The sequence below is a fragment of the Numida meleagris genome, chromosome 3, assembly GCF_002078875.1.
Source record: "Numida meleagris isolate 19003 breed g44 Domestic line chromosome 3, NumMel1.0, whole genome shotgun sequence".
Taxonomy (NCBI): Eukaryota; Metazoa; Chordata; class Aves; order Galliformes; family Numididae; genus Numida; species Numida meleagris.
Window position 1 is genome coordinate 31,692,228 of NC_034411.1, and position 20,322 is coordinate 31,712,549.

General features: G+C 41.5%; 1 protein-coding gene across 3 annotated transcripts in view; it reads right to left on the bottom strand.

The window, feature by feature from the left end:
- The window catches only part of BIRC6 (baculoviral IAP repeat containing 6), a 175,647-nt gene extending 155,551 nt beyond the window's left edge, over positions 1-20,096 (bottom strand). For 2 of the 3 annotated variants that reach the window (XM_021392468.1, XM_021392467.1), the window contains exons 1-4: positions 19,731-20,096; positions 4,089-4,270; positions 1,614-1,751; positions 1,017-1,210 (exon numbers count right to left, since the gene is read on the bottom strand). In XM_021392468.1, coding sequence (XP_021248143.1) covers positions 1,017-1,210; positions 1,614-1,751; positions 4,089-4,270; positions 19,731-19,989 — 773 coding nt within the window. In that variant the 5' untranslated portion in view covers positions 19,990-20,096. The remainder of the gene's footprint in view (positions 1-1,016; positions 1,211-1,613; positions 1,752-4,088; positions 4,271-19,730) is intronic. The other variant, XM_021392466.1, reaches the window with a different exon arrangement.

Genomic DNA, 20,322 nt, shown 5'->3' on the forward strand with positions numbered 1-20,322 from the left:
ACATTTTACCATCTTAAGAGACTGATCCCAGGGAGCTCTAATCACAAATACAATGCGAGAAGTTACAGTTCGATGTGGAGGTTTGGGGAATAGAAGAAAGAAATTCAATCACTGTAAGAAATGGTAACATACTTTCAAAATAGTACTCATACAGAACCTTTCAAGAAGGCACTAGTTTATAAACAGAAGATTCGCCAATATTCTAACGAGTCTTGGCTTATGAAGGTTAAAATGTTAGGTTACTCACTTACTTACACATTATCACTCGGATCAGAAAGAGATGAAGCAACAATCTATGAGGTAAATTTTCTCTGATCCCAAACACATAGCAGCAGACTAGAGAGTTCAGAAGTAGCATTTATACTCAAAGGTAACAACTTCCTAAACTTTATCCTCTAAAACACAAAGCGTGGGCATAACTCCTTCCTGCATGAAGGAAAAGGAATTGATTTCATGATGTAGCATAGTGAGTATGCTCTAACTCTGGTAGACAAATGTGTGCACTCTGTGTTCAAAAGAGGAATACGTAAACTCTTAAAGCTACGTGGTTTCTGAACATCTTAACATTGCTGTCTCAGAAAGGTTTACACTAAGTACTACCTTGGGTACAGTCAGTAACTCAAATAATCAGCCATGTGCACTTTACTGTCCAGACACAGCAATAACCAAACATTATGAAAAGTAAAACGTTGGTGAACACATATTAACATATTACAATACCACCCACAGAACTAAATTTAGGGCTGCAACTGTTATCTCTCTGAAAGCAAAGTGATCCAACTAGCACTAAAGCGACAATGCAAACAGAACACTTTTGGCAATCATAAAGGTTTCTCTACGTTTACCAATAAGTACAGTGCCTTAAACAATTTATTAGCTGTATGAGTAATAGCAAGAAGGTACAGAACAGGACTAATTCATTTTTTTTTCCTTGACCAAACAAATTAAGGTCATATAGGAGCTTATTCTGATGCAACTAAGGGGTCAAATTCACCACCGATTTTATCTTAATGTACCTGTCCACAGATCGACCAGGTCCCACACCAAGTTCTGGTCGTGCGCTGGGTAAGAGGTAAGATAACCTATCCATCACAGAGGATGCTACAGGTAAGGCAGCAATATTTTGATTTATCTTCTTGAGTTCATTTACAATGGCACTGGCGACAGACTTCAAAACATGGTGAGGAAGGTGGAACGTAACCGTTGCCCACTAAATGGAGGAAAAAAAGTGCCTAGGTTAATACATTTTAAGATTCTGACAGCTGAACAACAAATAGCTCACAAAGATTTCAGAAGCAAAAGAAAATGCACCTGTTGCAATCTTAAATTCATTGAAATCAAGAAAGAAGTAATACAGGAATGGACACACAAAAACAGTACAGACACAATGCAAAGAAATTTAATATCTTCAAAATTTTAATCTCCGTGCCTTGTCAGTTTCTTGCTTAACAAGTCAAACTTCACCCTGAGGAACTAAGGAACACATAAGAGATTTTGTCCTCTTCAAATGAAAACCATCACACTAAGTTAAGCATTCTGCATGCCTCAATAACAGTAGCTAAGCAAACTGAAGTCAAGAATGCCTGCTAGACAGTATAGAATAAAATTCTTACCTTTGCAACTTTATGATTTGCTGCTGTTTCATGTGAGGTATTTTTTAAACCATCCTTCAGTTGTGTGATGAATAAGTCATATCCCTCCGTGCTAGAAACATCTACTTTTTCTATGCAAGCAGATAACAGCTGCTGAGCCTAAAATGAAGATGCACAAGAACAGTTAGCATCCATGCTGAATAGCTACAGAAAAGAATTACAACTGTTTCATCATTCTGGGAAATGCATATTGGCGTACCTAGTTTATCTTATTCTATATCAGCATAACTCCTACAGAAGACACAGAGTTGAGCAAGTAGATCCAAATTTTATTGTGCAGTCCAACCAATGGAAAAATCTCTGCAGTAACGTTAGTAGTTATTGCAGGTTCCCCCAGGTACAATATTAATAAACATTAAACAAGTCAGTCACAGTTAACACACGACATATTAAAGCCAAGAGAAACAGATGACACCTATTACGTAGCAAAATTTTCAACTCAGAAATAATGCATCTAGAAAAACAACGCTCCAAACATCCATTTATAAAACTTTCTTCTTCCAAGTCCCATCTGTTTCTAGTTTGCACTAAATTATATCTACAGGTAAGAATTAAAGGCATACCTTGTGCACTGAGCACAGAGCATTCCATACTTGTTGTTAAGCAGGCTACATCTGAACAACGTTCTATGAAATATTTCAAGTTCCAAACAAAAGGAAATACTTCCAAAGGGCAACAGCCAGCCTTGACTTTAGACAGCCAGGAACTACTCCAAACAGAATGACCAAGTGGCCCCTTGGTTACGTGCTTGGGGAGCTCAGGTGAGACAAGAATAAGCCAAACCAGTCCCTTAGACAAGGCCGTATCTGTTCCTCGGGTTTCCACGAAGTATTACACAAAACTCATACTTCAAAAGTCTCTCACAGACAATACAAGATCAACAGACGCACTGTTCGGAATTTTATAGTGCTATAGGAAGAAGCAAAACCAGCATAAAGGCCGTGTAACAACTTGTCAGAGCTGTCTTTTAGAAACACGTATACATTACGAGCAGACTAATCATACAGAACAACTACTTAAGAGCAAAGATTTGCAGAGAAGTTTTAGAGACTAACAAAAAAATCTTGCTTGAATAAAGGTTCTTTATCTGTCTCCAATGAAAGAATTGGATTGATACATTTCTATGTTGTCTGCTCCAACATCTGCTAAAACTTTCTGAGGTCTGGGTAACTCCTGTTTAGAACTAAAAATAAGATCTGAATATTGATAATGATATTCCTTCCATCTCACTGATTTGGCCCTCAACTCCTCCAATCTGTTCTTACCGATCTTCTTTGGACCCAGTGGAATATTTAGCAAAAAAACTGACACGCTCTTATAGTTTCTATTTGTATTAAACCATTTGAGAATGCAAACGAACGAGAGAATTGGCTTGGAAATGCTAACCTGTCAGCCTCTTCGTGGTCAGCCACACACACAAAGGACTTCACAGCTACCCATGAAAAGTCTAAAAATGACACTAGGGTCAGAAAGCCCAGAAAACCAGGAACCTGAAAAGCTCTCTGCAGAGACCTCTGTGAAGTGAGTTTATTGCTGTTACTCCTGCTCAAGACAAGCAGTTCAAAAAACCAGTAACACACATCCTACATTCACATACATATCTGAAATCATTGTTCAGGATAAGTTTTTATTGTTGGTGTATCATTTAGTACAAATTTACTTCTTCTATAAGTTGGGAAATCCACTTTTCTCAAAGTGCTTTAACGCTTTGGAATATGGATTCAGTAGTCCAGTTTTGTTGTTGTTTTTTTTAATGTATGCACTACTCTAAATACAAGCACTGGCAGATGCTCTATGTTCTTTCCAAACGAAGAATTAATTTCACTTGTAATTGAAACTGTTGCGCAGATTTACTTCCCTTGTGTAGTGATCATGAAGTAATACACAAGTGAAAACTACTGTCTTCATCACCAAGAGCCTATCTCATAGCAGGTAAAATAGGAAAATACTAATGTACACACTATCTCATCAAAGAAATGCTACAGAGGATGAAGGTAAACCAATACGACACAATCCCGAGCATTACATTCTAAGCAAAAACGGATACATTTTGACCCCTTAATACGATAATGAGTGCTTGGTTATATTGTCTCTTTTTTTCCCCACTGAAAGCCTTAGAAAAAAACAAACAACAAAACAAGAATGCCTAGCAGCATCAGCTTTCAGAAGATTCCATACATAAGCACTGACAAAGCTCTGTAAACATGTCCTTATCTCTGGTCACAGAAGTTCTGAAATACGCGCTCTTGATGAGGAAAGCTATCATTTGTTTGAGATACAAATAATTACAGTAAGTTAGTGTTCTGTAATGGCTAGTAACTAAGAAACTTTTCCACTACCTGTTGTTAACACTACACTAGAAACTAAGGGACAAACATCTGGTTACAGTATTTCTGACAGTTAATTACACACCCTTTTTTTTCCCCTGTATCTTACCTCTGTAACCGGCAATTCAAGCTGAACCACATCATCTTGTTTAGAAACAGGTGTTTGCAGAGCTGTGTCTAACAATAAGATGCCATTGAGATCTTTCCTACATCCTACTGCATAATCGTCCACAAAGATCACTTTATCCACAGCAGAAATATACTGACATTTCACCCGTCCTCCTGGTTTAGCTATAAAGGGAAAGACAAAAAAACATTACATTAGAAAACAGCTTTTATTAAAAAAAATATTTGTTCTCGAAAGTAACTTAAGACTTCAGCAAATCTGTTCTCCGAGACGATCAAGAAGTAGCTTATTAGCTTCATCAATTTTTATCAAATCTGTTCTACTTTGTACTTTAAAAAAATAAAACAAACAACCAAAAAATCCATTTTCAGAGCTGTAATGGAAGCCAATCATTCACATCTTACTCCTACCAGAAGGCCTAAACCAGTGTTTTCAAGCCTAAGACGTCTGATGTACTTGATGTTGGCTGAGAATCAATAAAAATTAAATTATACCAGCATGAGAAGTAGGACAAAACTGTTGAACTATCATTAAGACCGGTTAAAATTACTTCATTAAGCGAAACAACACTGAAACCTCTGAGAACTAAGCACAGCATACGACGTGTGCCAATGCCACTTGAGCCCAAGCCCTCCAGCATTGCCACCACCCAGCAGGTCAGTCCCTCAGCACTCCAGCTGGGCGGAACAGGAGAGCTGTTGAGGAGAAGGAACTCTGGAGTACTCACACACTGCCTGCACCTGTACATTGTCAGAGATAAGGGAGAGATGTGTACCATGAGACGCTAAGGTAGCTCACTTCTGTTCCGCACTGCCCACACCACACCAGTAACAGGTCAGAGGGGTTTGCTGGGAATGGTGAAAGAATGTCTGCAGATCAATAAGTAGAGGCTGTGGGGACGGGCATCATCCCAAGAAACATTTAAATACTCAATGTTGTAATGTTGTTATGGCTGGACAGATTCTAAAACTAAAACCACATAATACCTGTGCAGAATGCAAAGTTCTTTAACTCACAGAAAATGTAAGCTGCTGCTACATAAGCAGACTTTAAGCATGCTAAAAGTATATGGACACATCATGCCAAGGGCTAAGCCGAAACTGCTCCATGATCAACTAGATCTGTTTTTGCTGCACAGAAACAGGAGTTTCCTTAAATTTTGCATTAATCAAGTCTTGTCCCTGTTCTCCTCTTTCTTCAGACTCTATGTGCTGTTTTTATCACAAATAATTAAAAAACATCATCTAGGTAGCTAGCATGTAGATAAAGACAGCTACATAATTCCCAAATTCTCATCTTCACAGTTTGATATAGACAAAAGTAAATTAAAACTTTTCAAAACTGAGGGCTTATCAATCTGGCCACACTGCATTAATAGCATCCTCTCTCAGAATCTCAGTTCAAGAATAGTTGTCAGCTGCCCTTCTCATCAAAATTTGTGAAACGATTCATATGCTCTCAGTGCAGTACATAAACCTTTGTCAGCATGAAGTATACCACAACTGTAACCATTACTATACAAGCCAGAAACACTTCAAGACCAACAGAATCACTTTATAGCTGAGAAGCCCTTGGTTCTCTCATTCTTAAAAGGGTCCTCTGAACAGCATTTCAGCTAGTTTCACATTGCGTTTTTGCCAGTAGCCTGGAGTTCCTCACACAGGAATTTCCCCAAGCAACACAACTGCAGGCAAGGAAGCAAGCCATTCTACTGAAAAAAATATATATTTATGTTTTAACTTCTTTACAAACATTAGTGGTAATAATGTACTGGAAAGTATTATGTAAATAAAATGAAAATTATCTGATGTCCAAAACCAGAACTCACAGTAGACTGTAACACAGAGTTTGCAGTCTCTTCACTGTGATCCAAGTGATGGATCATGACACCACAGAACCCCTTTTTTAACCTATTCCTTCTCTCCTCTTCCTTCCCAGAAGGTGAGAAAAGCAGCTCACCTTTCCAGGCAGTGCCAACAGAGCGAACATTTCTTTTGCACCTCCCTTATTTCCCGTCAACCACAGGAGTACGTTCACGCTGAGTTGAGCAGACCGTAGGAGCCCTGGTTCTGTATGTATTTCAAAGATAGATCACTCCTATTTTTATCATTTTTGCAGAGACGACTGAAGAAATCTCATGTCTGGTCCACCAGTTGGCTAACAAATACCCCCTGTGTAATCAATCCCAATTTTAAAAGACCATGAAGTAGACAATGAGCCTAATCAACATACTATTCTTGCTCTGTTGCAAAAGTTATGACTACAGCACAAGAAATACGTTGCCCAACAACTGTAATTCTCACAGGGCTTCTAATATTGTGGTTGCCAGAAAGATTTGGCTAAGCTGTCTCTAAAAAATTACAGTTTCTAAGCCGATGGAACTCCAAGAAAAACATCTCATCAATATTTAGTATTGTTTCAACAGCCAGAGAAACATGTTCTGCAAACAACTGGTTTACAATTTGAATAGCCTCCGAACTGCTGACAAGCTATTCTGCAAACTGAGCAGATTAATTCTGAAGTTCAAAGAACACATTTCAAGATGATTCCACTACTAGTCACAAAGTGGATCACAGTTCACATACTGCTGGTTGCATTATTTACAACAGTAAGTTCAGAACCAGGAAACAAAAGAATTCATACATCACCAGTGCAGAAAAAATGCTTACAGAAGTTTACTCATCCTCAAAGCACCTGCAGAAGGGTCATTTCTAACTTAGGATTGATATTTCACTATGTACCAAAGGACTCCAACCAATATCCGTTGGCAAACCTACTGGTGCCACTACAACGTAATATACTAGCTCTCTTCCCTGGCTAAGTTTACTGCCAGTAAGTAGTGAAATATATCTTCATAAACCACAGTTCAAAAGTTTTATGTAAATTCATTAGTTACTTGAGATAGATCATCAAACCTCAACTGTTATCCTCATTTTAGCTCTCGTTCCTTCAGCTATGATACATTTTGGGTGGTGATAGGAGAAATGAACAAAGTTTTTAACAATTCTGCTTTCCGGCCTTTACCACAAATAGATCACAACTCCTCCCAACATCTCTGGCTTATCTGTCTAGGTTTAAAAACAAAATAAATCACAACAAAATCATTCAGCCTTTTGTCAGTTCCTATAAGAAAACCTGGCAGGTTGCTAGCATGCTGGAAGTGAGAGCCTGGTAGCCCAACACGTGGTATACGTTATCTACTGAAATGTTACAGGTAGTAACCTGAAAAGCTGAAACCAAAGCAAATTAACATCAGAGTGTAGAAGTGAAGAATCTGAGAAAGGGAACATTCTCCCTGCACGTCCTTTATGTCAAGTGATACAGAACAAGGACTAGCAGTTTCCTCAAAATTCCCGATCAAAATCTGACCTCAAAAAGAAAAAAAAAAAATACAGAAAACAACTTTGCTTGTAGAATATATAAAGATTTAAGAGTATCTACTGTGACCCCTTGTTCACAGGCATTATGATGAACCAAGCCAATTATACATTTGGCCTTACTATTTAAGGAGTAGAACTCAAAGTCTTGTCTCAATTGCTCTGCTCAAAGAAGCTGGAGCTTAAAAGAAAGCGGCCGTTCCATGAATACTCGGGGCTGCCATCATGAAGAGATGTAGGGTAATATTGACAGTAACATCTTTTGACCTTCTCTATTATTACAAAAAAGTTAAATCATCTTGAAAACTGCTGACCAGTGTGACTGCACTACACTGTATTATAGTTAGTAATTCTCTTGATAAGACACTCCCATTGTACAACAAAAACCCACAAACAGTTCCTAAGTAAGAGTTAATTAGGACTTACCCATAGCTATAAAGTGAGAGCAGTAAACATTATGCATCATAGCACTAATTCCGTAATGCCAATACCCAAGGCCAACCAGATACCTAAAGGAACATCCATCATTTCTATCTACGAATGCAACCAGGCTTTTAAATTAAAGCTGTATTTCTCGAGAAGTAAAAATCCCATCAGCCGAGCAAAACAACTTTACGTGCACCAATACCACTTTTCCCATTTATAATTAAAACTAAAACATAACAGTATCTCAATACTCATTTCAAAGGCCTGCAAGCACGAAAAGCTAAGTGGATAAAGTTCCAGGAGTCCAAAAGCTTTAATTGTCCTCTTAACGTTTTATCCTTAGATCTGAACATATCCAGCTATTTAAAACAAGAGAATCCAAAAAATTAAGAGAAGGGAAGAGAATGGTACAAAGGAAGAAGAGCAGCCCCTGATTTGCTCCAAGGATCACCTCAGCAAACCACTCTGCTGCCACCATGGAGACGCTCCATGGTCCCTTCTCTTGCAAAACAAGAACATCCTCAAACTTGAGTGGAAAGGAATCAATGGATGTAAACAAGTTCAAGTTACCATTTTGCATGAATGAACTAGATGAATGAACCTACTTGTTTCCTTCACGAGCAACAATTTCACTTTTAAATGTCACCATGTATACTTACACTTCCATGTGACACATCAACTGGAACAGCAGTCCAAATTGACTAAACAAATCAAAGCCACATTCAGAGCTGAAACAGGAAAGAAAACTAAAACTGCTCTCTAAACAGCAAGATTGTTCAAGGAGGTAGAAATACACAGCTTTGCACCGTAAAGTGCCTTCACTTAATTTGCAATTTCATTATTTGCCAAAATTGGATTTAGTTAATAAAAAATAAGACGTGATTTATAGTTGGTATTTTCCTTCACCAACAAGTAGTACAGAATTGTTTCAGTATCACTTTTACTGTATGATAGTTAGTTTGAATAACTGTTGTTAAAGTAGTGTAGGAAGATATGTTCCCTGGGCTAAAACATGGGAGAGTGCCATGTGTACATGAACTACAAGTGTCTGATCAAGCAATTCATAACAAGAAGCCAACATTAACACTTAAAAGGTTTCAAAACAAACAAAAACCCACTGAGATCAGGGCAGAACACAACTGTCAACTACTAAGCTTGCAGACATGGGGTTCTTTTGTCCTCCACGGATCTAAACCAGAAGCCTAAATCAGCAGGAAGACTCTGGAGAGCTCTTTGTGCCCACGTTCCTGACGTTGTTTCAGACCTCAGTCTACCTAATGCTTTTGCTGCCTTATATACTACACAGAATGCAATCGCTCACAGGATTTTGTACCATTATACCTAAGAAACAACTATGAAAGATGTCACAAGGTAGTCTACATTCCTTCCCAGAAACTCAAGTAAGCTGTGACAGTTTAAGTCCCTGCAGTTCTCCTGGAAACATATCACAGGCGACAGTGCCTTCTTCAATTTTTTTCTCCAGCTAAAACCCATGATTTTCAGAAAAGATGTCTTTCAGAAATTTCAGTCAAGTTCATCCATTATACATCTCCAGCTGCAGCTCTTTTTGAACTCCAGGTTTGATTGGCAGGAACTAGTTTAGTTGGCTTTTTTGTTGTTGTTTTGTTTTTTAACGCCTTTCTTCACCCAAGCCCCAAAATTATCAGGAGCTTCCAAAATACCAACCTGGTAGCAATGAGAAGCAATGAGTTCTCAAAAGCAGATGGGTGGACTAAAACAAGGCGAGTAAAAAACTGGCTGGACTGTTAGGCCCAAAGGTGGTGGTTAATGATTCAACGTGTAACTGACAGTTACGGGTGGCATTCAGAAAAGGCTGATAGGGCTTGCTATCTCCATCAGAGACCTGGAAAATGGGACAGAATGCACATTCAACAAGACGGTAGGTGACACCAAATGGGAGGAGGGAGGTAATGAAGGGCAACTCAAGCATAAAAGGGCAGGGATGCTATTTAAATAAAACTCAAAAAGGCCACAGAAATGGCTTGACACAAACCTTCTGAAGTTCAAGGAAGTCAAGGTCTTACACCAGGTATGGAATATAACTCCACACATCAACAAAAGTTGGGGACAACTTTTTTTTTTTTTTTTAGGAACTTGGCAGCCCTATAAAATGAACCCGGTGATCCTGATGGACAGATGGAACGAGAGTTGGAATGCATCCTCACACCAACAAACTCACCACACAGGTGAGTTCAGGTAAAAAGCATGATTTTCTCTGCCTGATAATTCTGCAGCCACACACAGAATGAATGCCACATCCAGCTTTGGCTGCCCACCTGAGACGGCACACTTGCAAGAGTCCAGTGGAGTGGCACTAAGGCAGCTGGGGAGCTGGAGCATTCAACAGAGAAAAGGCTAAGGGAACTGCCTTGTTTAGTCAGGAGAACAAATGGTTCAGGAGGAAAACTAAGTCTTCCCTTCCTGCAGTAGTAGCTCAACAGTTACATTAGATGACTGAGTTATAATCTATCATTATGATGTTTCTTTTGAGGAAAAGTAACACTGTACAAGGCAGCAACCATACAGGAACCCCACATCCAAGACAGTGATCTACATAAAGCGTTTAGCAGCTAAAGAAAGGGTGCATATACAACAGTACTTCCTGTAACACTCAGGCCCTGCTAATTTTTGCTCAGAGACCTTCCGAGACAAAAATCATTTCTGTTTCATACGATGACCTTTGATTGTTTTTTCTTCCATTCACTTGTCCAATGCTGTTTTAAGTCCACATAAATATCTAGAGTCCACTATCTTCTGTAGGCAGCCACTGCATGTGTTATTATTTCTCGCAGTAGTTTTAAACTAGGCATCTCCTAATTTCTTCTGATGCCTTCAGTTAGGTACTGCAAGATACATTTCATTCCAAATATATTTCTCACAAATTCCAAATTTTGCAAACCTCTTTCAGAGCCTTACCTCCCTGCTCCCCTTCATTTTTTCCCACATTGAATACTCATGGTCTATTAGACTGCGTTGAAAACGCAAGCCACTGCACACCTTAAGTTTGTAGTTCTGTTATACTCTTTAGGGGATGGAAGTAGATAGCAGTCGAGTAGATGGCAGTCGATACATTGGAAGGAAGGGAAGCCATCCAGAGGGACCTGGACAGGCTGGACAAGTGGGCCCATGAGAACCTAATGAGGTTCAACAAGGCCAAGTGCAGGGTGCTGCACTTGGGTCGGGGCAATCCCAGGTATTTATACAAACTGGGGGAAGAGGTACTTGAAAGCAGCCCTGCGGAAAGGGACTTGGGGGTCCTGGTGGACGAGAGGCTGGACATGAGCCAGCAGTGTGCGCTGGCAGCCCGGAGGGCCAACTATGTTCTGGGCTGCATTAAAAGAGGAGTGGTCAGCAGGGAGAGGGAGGTGGTGGTCCCCCTCTACTCGGCTCTCGTGAGGCCCCATCTGGAGTACTGTGTCCAGGCCTGGGGCCCCCAGCACAAGAAGGACGTGGAGCTGTTGGAACGAGTGCAGAGGAGGGCGACCAAGATGATCAGAGGGCTGGAGCACCTCTCCTATGAGGAAAGGTTGAGGGAACTGGGCTTGTTCAGTTTGGAGAAGAGAAGGCTCCGGGGAGACCTCATTGTGGTCTTCCAATACTTGAAGGGAGCGTATAAACAGGAGGGGGATCGATTGTTTGTGAGGGTGGATAGCGATAGGACAAGGGGGAATGGTTTTAAGCTGAGACAGGGGAGATTTAGGTTAGATATTAGGAGGAAGTTTTTCACACAGAGGGTGGTGACGCACTGGAACAGGTTGCCCAGGGAGGTTGTGGATGCCCCGTCCCTGGAGGCATTCAAGGCCAGACTGGACGTGGCTCTGGGCGGCCTGGTCTAGTGGTTGGCGACCCTGCACTTGGCAGGGGGGTTGAGACTCGATGATCTTTGAGGTCCTTTTCAACCCAAGCCATTCTATGATTCTATGAAGTATCAAAATTGCACAAATGAAGGCATTATGGATTTATATTCTCAGACTGTTTTCCGAGGACTTATCTAGTAATTGCTTACATGATCACTACTGAGCATTTAGTTGGCATTTCGTATTTCCAGCACAACTCCAAGATCTCATTCTGTCATTATGAGTCAGTTCAGAATCCAGTACACCAGGCTCCAACTCCACCAAATTCTTACAAGGACTTCAAATTAATTAAATGTATTCTCAAAGAGTTTATCTCCTAATAACTGCTTCCACATAGGAAAGCTGAAGTAGAAAAGACCGGATTCATTACTGTTTAAGACATATTTAAAGTGAAAAGTGATTCTTTAGGATGCTTTTTCAAATTTTACAGAAAACCCAGCAAAATTGAAGGAACTTTTACATTTTAGACAACTATTTACAGCATGAGAAGTTCAACTTATATAGTCACCACACTGAAATACTAGGTTGTATTGCTGTAAGGAGGTATTCACAAATTACTGGCTCCGGGCAGCCTGGTCTAGTGGTTGGCAACCCTGCACTCAGCCGGGGGGTTGAAACTCGATGGTCTTTTGAGGTGTTTTTCAACCCATGCCAGTCTATGATTCTATGGTTCAAAAGCTAACCTAATCCTTTAAGGCTGTACTTGTCAGGCTCCTTCAATACACAGGGGGAAGAAGGCTACTCCAGAAGTTCAGACTAGGGACTTCTTTTTATTAAGTAAAGAGGATATCTGTGTTTAGTTATCAAAAATGCTATTCATGTTAATTTTGACTTACCAAAGCTACAGTAAACAGGACAGAAAGAAGTCCACCATTACAAGAAAGTCTATCCAGCAGTGTGACGTGACGTTATTTCCAGTACAACATGGATGCAGGATCCAGCAGAAGATAAGTCAATTGAATTTTCCACAGTATTTTTCCACGATATTCACAATTTCTTCTTGCTCTCCAATGAAGCCTTCCCCACCTTCCCAGACTTGCTTTGCTGCCATCTGTCCAGCTTCCCACTTCCTTAACCCTTCCCAGCCGTCTTCCCACCATTACCCAGCCACTCCATCACATTTCTCAGTGCCGTTCTTTACCTTTCCAGCTTGCTCTTTCTGTAAGCAGTTTTTCCTGACAGTCTCCATAGCCTGTTGTTCAGTCAGCAGCATTTATCAAACTCTTCTTCTAGAGCTGCCAAATACTCAGTGGGATGCTGCTTCACTTAGGTTAGGAAAGCACAGTGGACCACAGAGTCTTCCTCCCATGAACTGCACAGTAGATAGAAGAACTGCCTGGCAGACAGCTTGCCATGTAAGCCATCAGAAACCAGCACTTGAGACAGGATATGCATTTTCATGAAGGACACTCATTTTCAAGACTAATGAACTGATAAGCAAATTCCCTTCTCCTCAGAGTAACCTGTAAAAACTATCAGTAAAACATATGCTGAATGTCTTTAGCAAATACCCCAATAATTTTTGAATCACTACTATAATCACATGACAAGTAAATTGTTATTCCCGTAATTTTACACTTTTCATTTAGGCAGTAAAACAAAAGCTGTTTTTTTCCCCCCATTCTTATCAGCACAGTGCCCTCTGCCCTAATATATGTGCAAATCTTCAGATATATTTTGCATGTACCAGACTTCATGGCTATTTTTTGACTGGTAGTATGTGTTGGGTCTTTAGCAAAACTTGACAGCCTTCCGAAGGACAAAGCAGCAAAGGAAACAGGCCAACATGAAAACCAAGAATTGACTCCACGGAAACCAAAAGAAGTTACTAGCATTGGTATCCACACATACACCCCAAATAGAAGAACAGAGAGCAATAGCTGTTCTTTCTTCAGCTGTCCACTTGACAATAAGCATTCCTCTGGTGACTGCAAGCAGTAGTTGCAATTAAGACAGCATTAACTATTTAAAGGACAGCTTTCTAATGGCGGAAAGCAACACTGCAGCATCAGTTAAGAACCAGCAGGAAAGCAAACTGATCCATCTGTACATTTTTTATTTAAAAATGAAAAATTGGTGAGCAGCTCCAGGGCCAAGAAGAATAGACAACACGCAACTACTATCTCATCCCATGACCTAGCACACTTTGAGACACTCCAAAGTTGTCCTGGAGTCTGCCTGGTTGTAAGCCTTATCTCCACTTCCAAGATGTTCTAAAGAAGCTTTTTTTTTTTTTTTTTTTTTTTTTTAAGCATTTTACATTTTTTTTTTAAACGGGTGTCCTACTGTTCAGAGAAAATTAAGAGAATCCTTATAGCAGCAAGGATGGACAATTTTGTTTCCTGATTTGAAAGTATTTTGGAAGAAAACCTGAAAGACCAGATAACACCACACAGACACAGAAACCCATAAACACGATCATTATTAAAACCTCAAGAGAAACAACTACAGTGAATCTTCAGTCCAGGCCAGATTTTTCTTATACTCTGCCTAAAGAAATCCCATATGTTGCATTTCACTTAAGCTCAAGTGGATTCCAGTGCAATAGCAAACACTGTTATAAACTGTATTACTAAGGACTTTGAAAGCGGTTCTACCGAGCCAGCTAAAATACAGCGGGCTGCTCGAAAGGACCAATTATAGCACATTCGTGTATCCAGACACAAATCATTGAGCACCATGATGTTCAGAAGAGGAAAAAGACAAACTCACAAACTGGGCCATCCAAAGCAAAAACCTTCTTCATACTACCATTACTTAAGAGTCAAATAGATTTATCTGCTTAGTTCAAGACCAGAATTTGATGGAAGAAAACAGTTAGCCAGAACATATTTGTCTTCTACATTTTGTGTAATAACAGTATAAAACATGACTGGGAGCTGAGCTGAAGGGCTTCTCACATAAGCATGTTAAAAGCTGTCTTGACCAAAGACAGATCAGAATCAGTAGTGCAGTTGAAAAATGACTTATCAACCAGAAGTACCTCAGCTACCTGCGAGATGGAATATAGCAGGAAGGCAAAGCTCAAATCGCAGCTGCAGAGCACAGTACTTCCCCTTCAGGTCAGTTAGGAACATTTCAAGATGCATCTTCCTGCCTGCAGAAGACCTTTTTCAAATTTCATTTGCACAGGTCTAGGAAATTTCTCATCTTCTGACATTAAAGTACTCTGAAACTTTCACTCATACAGCACTATTGTCATGATGGCAGCCATGAATCCATCAGTCAAGATATGAATTATCTGTCAATAAAAAAATGTTTTTACATTTTGCCTGGCAACAGACCATGCACGCCCATCACTGTTTGTTGGTACTTCAGGATCCCTGCAATAAACGCAGTAATGTAAAAATTCCTTTAAAAGCATACGAAAAAAATTGATTTTTTATTTTAGCTTCTGCAGAATATAATCCAGATGTGTTTCCACAAAGCCTGGAACTATAATTTAACAGCATCTTGATAGTCTGGCAAGACGCACGTCGGAAGGGGATATGGGACACACGTTGATTCGGCTAGCAGACAAATGGAGCACACAGTAATCTACAATCCTCACTGGTATTAAACACAACTCAAATCTGACAATTCTCCTGTTGTTTTGTTGGGCTTTGTTAGCGCTTAAGACTTTTCATTAATGACCTTAAGATCAATAAATCAATTGAATGATCTCATTGAGAAGCACTTTTCCCAGATTAGCATTGTCATCCGAGTCCAAGTATATTCAAAAGCAAGATACTGTCAAATACCTAGCAATATTGCAATGTAATTAGATCTTTTTTGTCTTGTAATTAAACAAATGATACAAAGGTTTGAATCGATTCTGACGAATGGAAATTACTTGAGCAGTATTACTGCAGTGAGCTTGAAACAGCTGGAACTGCTGCTGCTCTTCATGCATTTCAAGCCTAGAAATGGATGGCAGAATATCCCAACTGTATCTTCCACGAGATTGCACACAGTGCACACTCTCTCCATGACTTCCAAGCTGCAGAAGAGAATCTTTTCTTCTTGCATCACATGAAAATGCAAAAAATAAAAATAATAAAAAAAAAATTCTGAGGACAACTTGCCACCACATGTGACCCTCCTGAGCTGGGATCTATTTCTTTCTAAATTCTTCTGTTGGAGGAACAGTGGCCAAAGGCTTCTGGTGATAGTTCAGAGTCTCTGTTTCCCTTGCAGGAACTGGTGTATGCATACAATGAACAGATCCCTTTCTATATTAAGCACTTGCATTCAGAGGTCTGTACTTTGATTACCGTTAGGGCCTCAGCAGTCATCTTGAAGGCTCTAGGTTGGAAACACTGTATATTTTAGCAAAGGACACTCTGAAGCCATTGCTATGTCAAATTCCTCTGGAAAAAAAAAACAAAAAAAACTACAGAAATGTTCAAGACAGTCACTGTCCCTCACACAGTACATTCGGGATCCTTCCTATGTTCCTGGCCAAGCTTCCCTGGGAACCACAGCACACTCTCGGTTCATGCAGTTTTCTTATTTCTTCTGTAAATAAAAGGATCTGACAAATCAAATATCATGTGAACACTGAGAGTTATCTGATATTGTGGAATTTTGTTTTGCCTGGGGAAGGGCTTTCTAGTTTTTTTTTCTTTAGGACAGAGGAAAAGGCACTTAACACCCTATCTGGAAACTGGTATTTGAATCATTCATGCTCTCTGGATACCAGCGTTCAGCTTGAAACTGGAAGTACACAAGTACTAAAGTGCCTAAGTGGGAATAAAGTACTTGATAGACTTGTGTGAGGATTCCTATTAGTCCCAACTGACCACTACTAACAAGCACACAGAAATGCACAATTGCCAGCAATCACAAGAACTGTTCTTGCATTTCCCTGCAAGTCTCTCTGAAGTGCCTGTGTTCACTTGAGAGAATAGAAAGGACAATCCTGACCAGGTAATACAAAGATTCATGCTAAATGCTCATTTCATTTTCCCCGTACCAATGATACTCTTACTCACTATCACACTCTGAGCTATTGCAAGTGATCCGCTGGCTGTCTTGAATACACCGACAATGCCCACACAGGGAACAGATTTAAACAGTAGAAAATGATCGCACACATTTAGGAGACAGATCTTAGAAGGTTCAGTGTTGCATCCCATAGAAGTATGGGACGAGAGTGAGAAGCATGAGTATTCCTCGTGGAATTCCTACAGCTTGGTCTCAGAAGAACAATTCCTGGATCATCAGATAAATCAGACCAATTATGCTGACATCAGAAACTGAAGCACAAAAGCCAGAGACCACATCCAAATCTCCGGAAACATGAAGACCTGATCTATACCTGAACTGCCTCCTGGCTGTGAATCTTTTATATGGTTCTGTTAACACAGCAAAGAGAGCAATCCACATATACATTACAACGAACGCAGGCCCCACTGCTCTACTGATTTTAGTATTCCAGATTCAATCTTTTCACTAAGAAGGAGCTCAAAGCTTAATATCTTGTAACAGTGAACTGCAGATGAAAGCAACACCAGGGTTCAGTGATATTTTGTTTTATTGTATTTTTTTTTTCTTTCCCTGTTAGGGGATCCTTTTTTTCCCTCTGCTTTCTAGAGAGAAAGGCTGGTATGTTTTTGTTTGTTTGTTTGTTTTATTCCCATGGATAATGAGCAATAGCATTTCTGTCCAAGGCAAACCTCTTGGCAAGGCAAAAGGCCTGCAGCCCAGTCACCAAGGAGGACATCAGCTTCTCAAGAGAAGCAGTTTTAATTCCTAGAGACTCTATTTTTAGGTGGAGCACCAGAAGTCCCTGTAGCAACAATATCCTTTGACTTGTCGTTTATGTCAGGGGAGCATACAGGGACAGAGCCGGCCCGCAGGTCTGAGTTCCAGCTACCAACATCTGACACTCAAAGAGTCTGTGCCGCACACAGTACGCAGACATCAGAGAACAGCTGAACTCTCTTTTTCTCCTCTTTCCGAAGAATGGCAGAGTACAAAAATGAGCGCAGTCAACAGCAGCCTCAACAGCCACCAACTGCTGAGATGCATCCCGTTTCTGACAGCCGCATCAGCCTCAATCTATAAGGACGTTCACTTGCATTTTCTTCAAATTAGTGAAAATTATAAATTTAAACAGAACCATCAGCCTCCTGGGAGCAGACAAAATTTGGTCACATTGCAAGCAGCTCTGTTGTTTGATGTGAGGAGGAGTGGGATCCATCTTTTGCAGTCATTCCGCCTGTCACAGAGAAGACTGACACTACCGGAAGTACACATGGCTGAGTGTATGTAACAGAGGCAGAGCAGTAAGTTATTTTTAAATAGTTACTATGTAGGGGAAAATTGCCATCAGCATTTTGAATACTAAATCAAATCCTCTGCAAGAATTTTATCACAGAAAAAAATGAAAAAAAAAACCCCAAACCTCAGACTTTAGTGATTTAGAGTTCACTTGTGCTCATGAGCATTAAACATTTCTTACACAGGCAACCAATTACAAATCCATTTATGCCATCTTCCCCCACACCTTAGAAGCAATCATCAAGTTGTGGTAGAGGTTTGAAGAAAAGTAAGAAATCAAATTATTAACGTAAAAAGCGCTTGCGGAACAAGTACGGTAGAAGAAAGGGTATTTTAGAAGAAGTGATCTGAATTCTGAACAGAGTGGGGAACACCACACAAGAGTCTTGCTTTCAATACAAGCAAGGTACAACAAAAGCAGCTGACAGCTTCTGAATCCCACAGAAGTTTCTTCTCCAATCACTTAACAGTTTATAATACACCTACTTTAGATTGTGAAAGGAAATCATGTTTTTCAATTTTTTTTTTTTTTTTTTTTTTTTTTTTTTTTTTTTTTTTTTGTTCTCTTTAGCTTGACATTATAATACAGTTGCTGGTTTTCAAAGTAAAAGTACATACATTACCCAGACTACATCACCTCCATACAATTCCTGACATTGCTATGCCACATGCAGGTGACAACCACCAATCCCTCACTAACACCACTCAGCAAAGCTAGATCCCCTTCACGACACTTAACTTTACAACTGTAAGGAGAAACAAAGTGCAAACACACAACTAGTGAGAGCACGAATTTCTAGGCCAAGGCCTGCTCTCACAACATACAAAAAAAACCACCCTGCAATATTCGGACAAGTACCACAGCTTAAGAACAAATTCATGAACTATGGGAAAAAAAAAACTGAGTTGCATATGGAACTTTTCCTACAGATGTAGTTTGTAAGTAGAGTAAAAACATCAGTGGGCATCAGAGAACACTGCTTTGTAGTTACCGAGGTGCTGCAGTTTGAGCCCTTGTGCCTCTCTACCACAGGATCACAGAACCATTTAAGCTGGAAAACACCACTAAGATCACCTAGCCCAACCATCACAGCAAGGATACTGCCACCAGCACCAAAGACAGCCGAGACACTCAGCAGCCAGAAGAACAATGCAAATATATATTCACAATACACTATCAAAAAAACTTTCAGAACGACTTTAATTTTAAATAATTCCTAGCTGCAAAACAAATCACACCCTTGAGAAAGAAGCTTTCTTAACGAACCCGAGTTAAGGCTCAATACTTACATACGCTACATTATCACCCATCGACAGGAACTAGAACTACGCCCATCCAGCAGAACACGCTTAAAGCATAAATTTTGCTGTCGACGCCTGAAAAACTGAAGCAGAGAAACGCCGCTCTGCACGGCCCCATCTCCCATCCGCGCTTCAGCCTGTAGCGACCACGCCGGTACGCGTTACGGAACCCAAACAGCCCGGTGCTGCCCACACGAGCGCGTCCTCCGGAGAGAGCAGGAACGGCTCCGGCTCGCAAACACGGCGAGGTGCTGAGGAGCCGGGGACAGCCCCGCGGCGCTGCCCCGGCGCCAGCCCTGCCCGGAGGCCGCCCCTCCCGCCGCGATGGCGCACGGCAGAGCGGCCGCCGCCTCTCCCCGCCGCGGGGCCGCGCTCACCGTTGAGGGCCGAGGCCTGCAGCGTGGCCCCCGAGGTGCCGTCGATGACTTTGATGGCGCCGCGCGCGGTCACGGCCAGGATGGCGTTAAGCGCCGGGTGGTAGCACAGGCTGCACAGCCCGTCGGCGTCGCAGCGCAGGCAGCCGTCCCGCAGCAGCAGCCACTCGCAGGAGCCCGGCCCGGCCGACACCGGCCCCGGTCCGGGCCCAGCGGGCGTCGCCGCCGCCGCAGAGCAGGAGGCCGCCGCCGCCGCCGCCATGATGCCGGCCGCCGCCGCCCTCAGGACAAGAGACCCGGGGCCGCTCAGTGACAGGCCCGGCCACCGCCGCCGCCAGTCACCATCCGGGTCCGGGGAGAGGGGGAAAGGGAGAGCGCCAGCGCGAGCGGGAAGTGACGCAATCGCGCCGGATGCGGAACCGAGAGCGGTCCTGAGAGCGGGAGGAGGGAACGGGCGACCGCCCGTCACAGAGAATGGCGGGCGGGAGGGAAGCGAGGGGCGGAGCGAGGCCGCGCGCGGCCCCCGAGGGGCGCGAGCCTCCCGCGCGCTGTAGGATATCTCGCGCGCACGCGGGGCCGCGTCGCCCGACGGCGG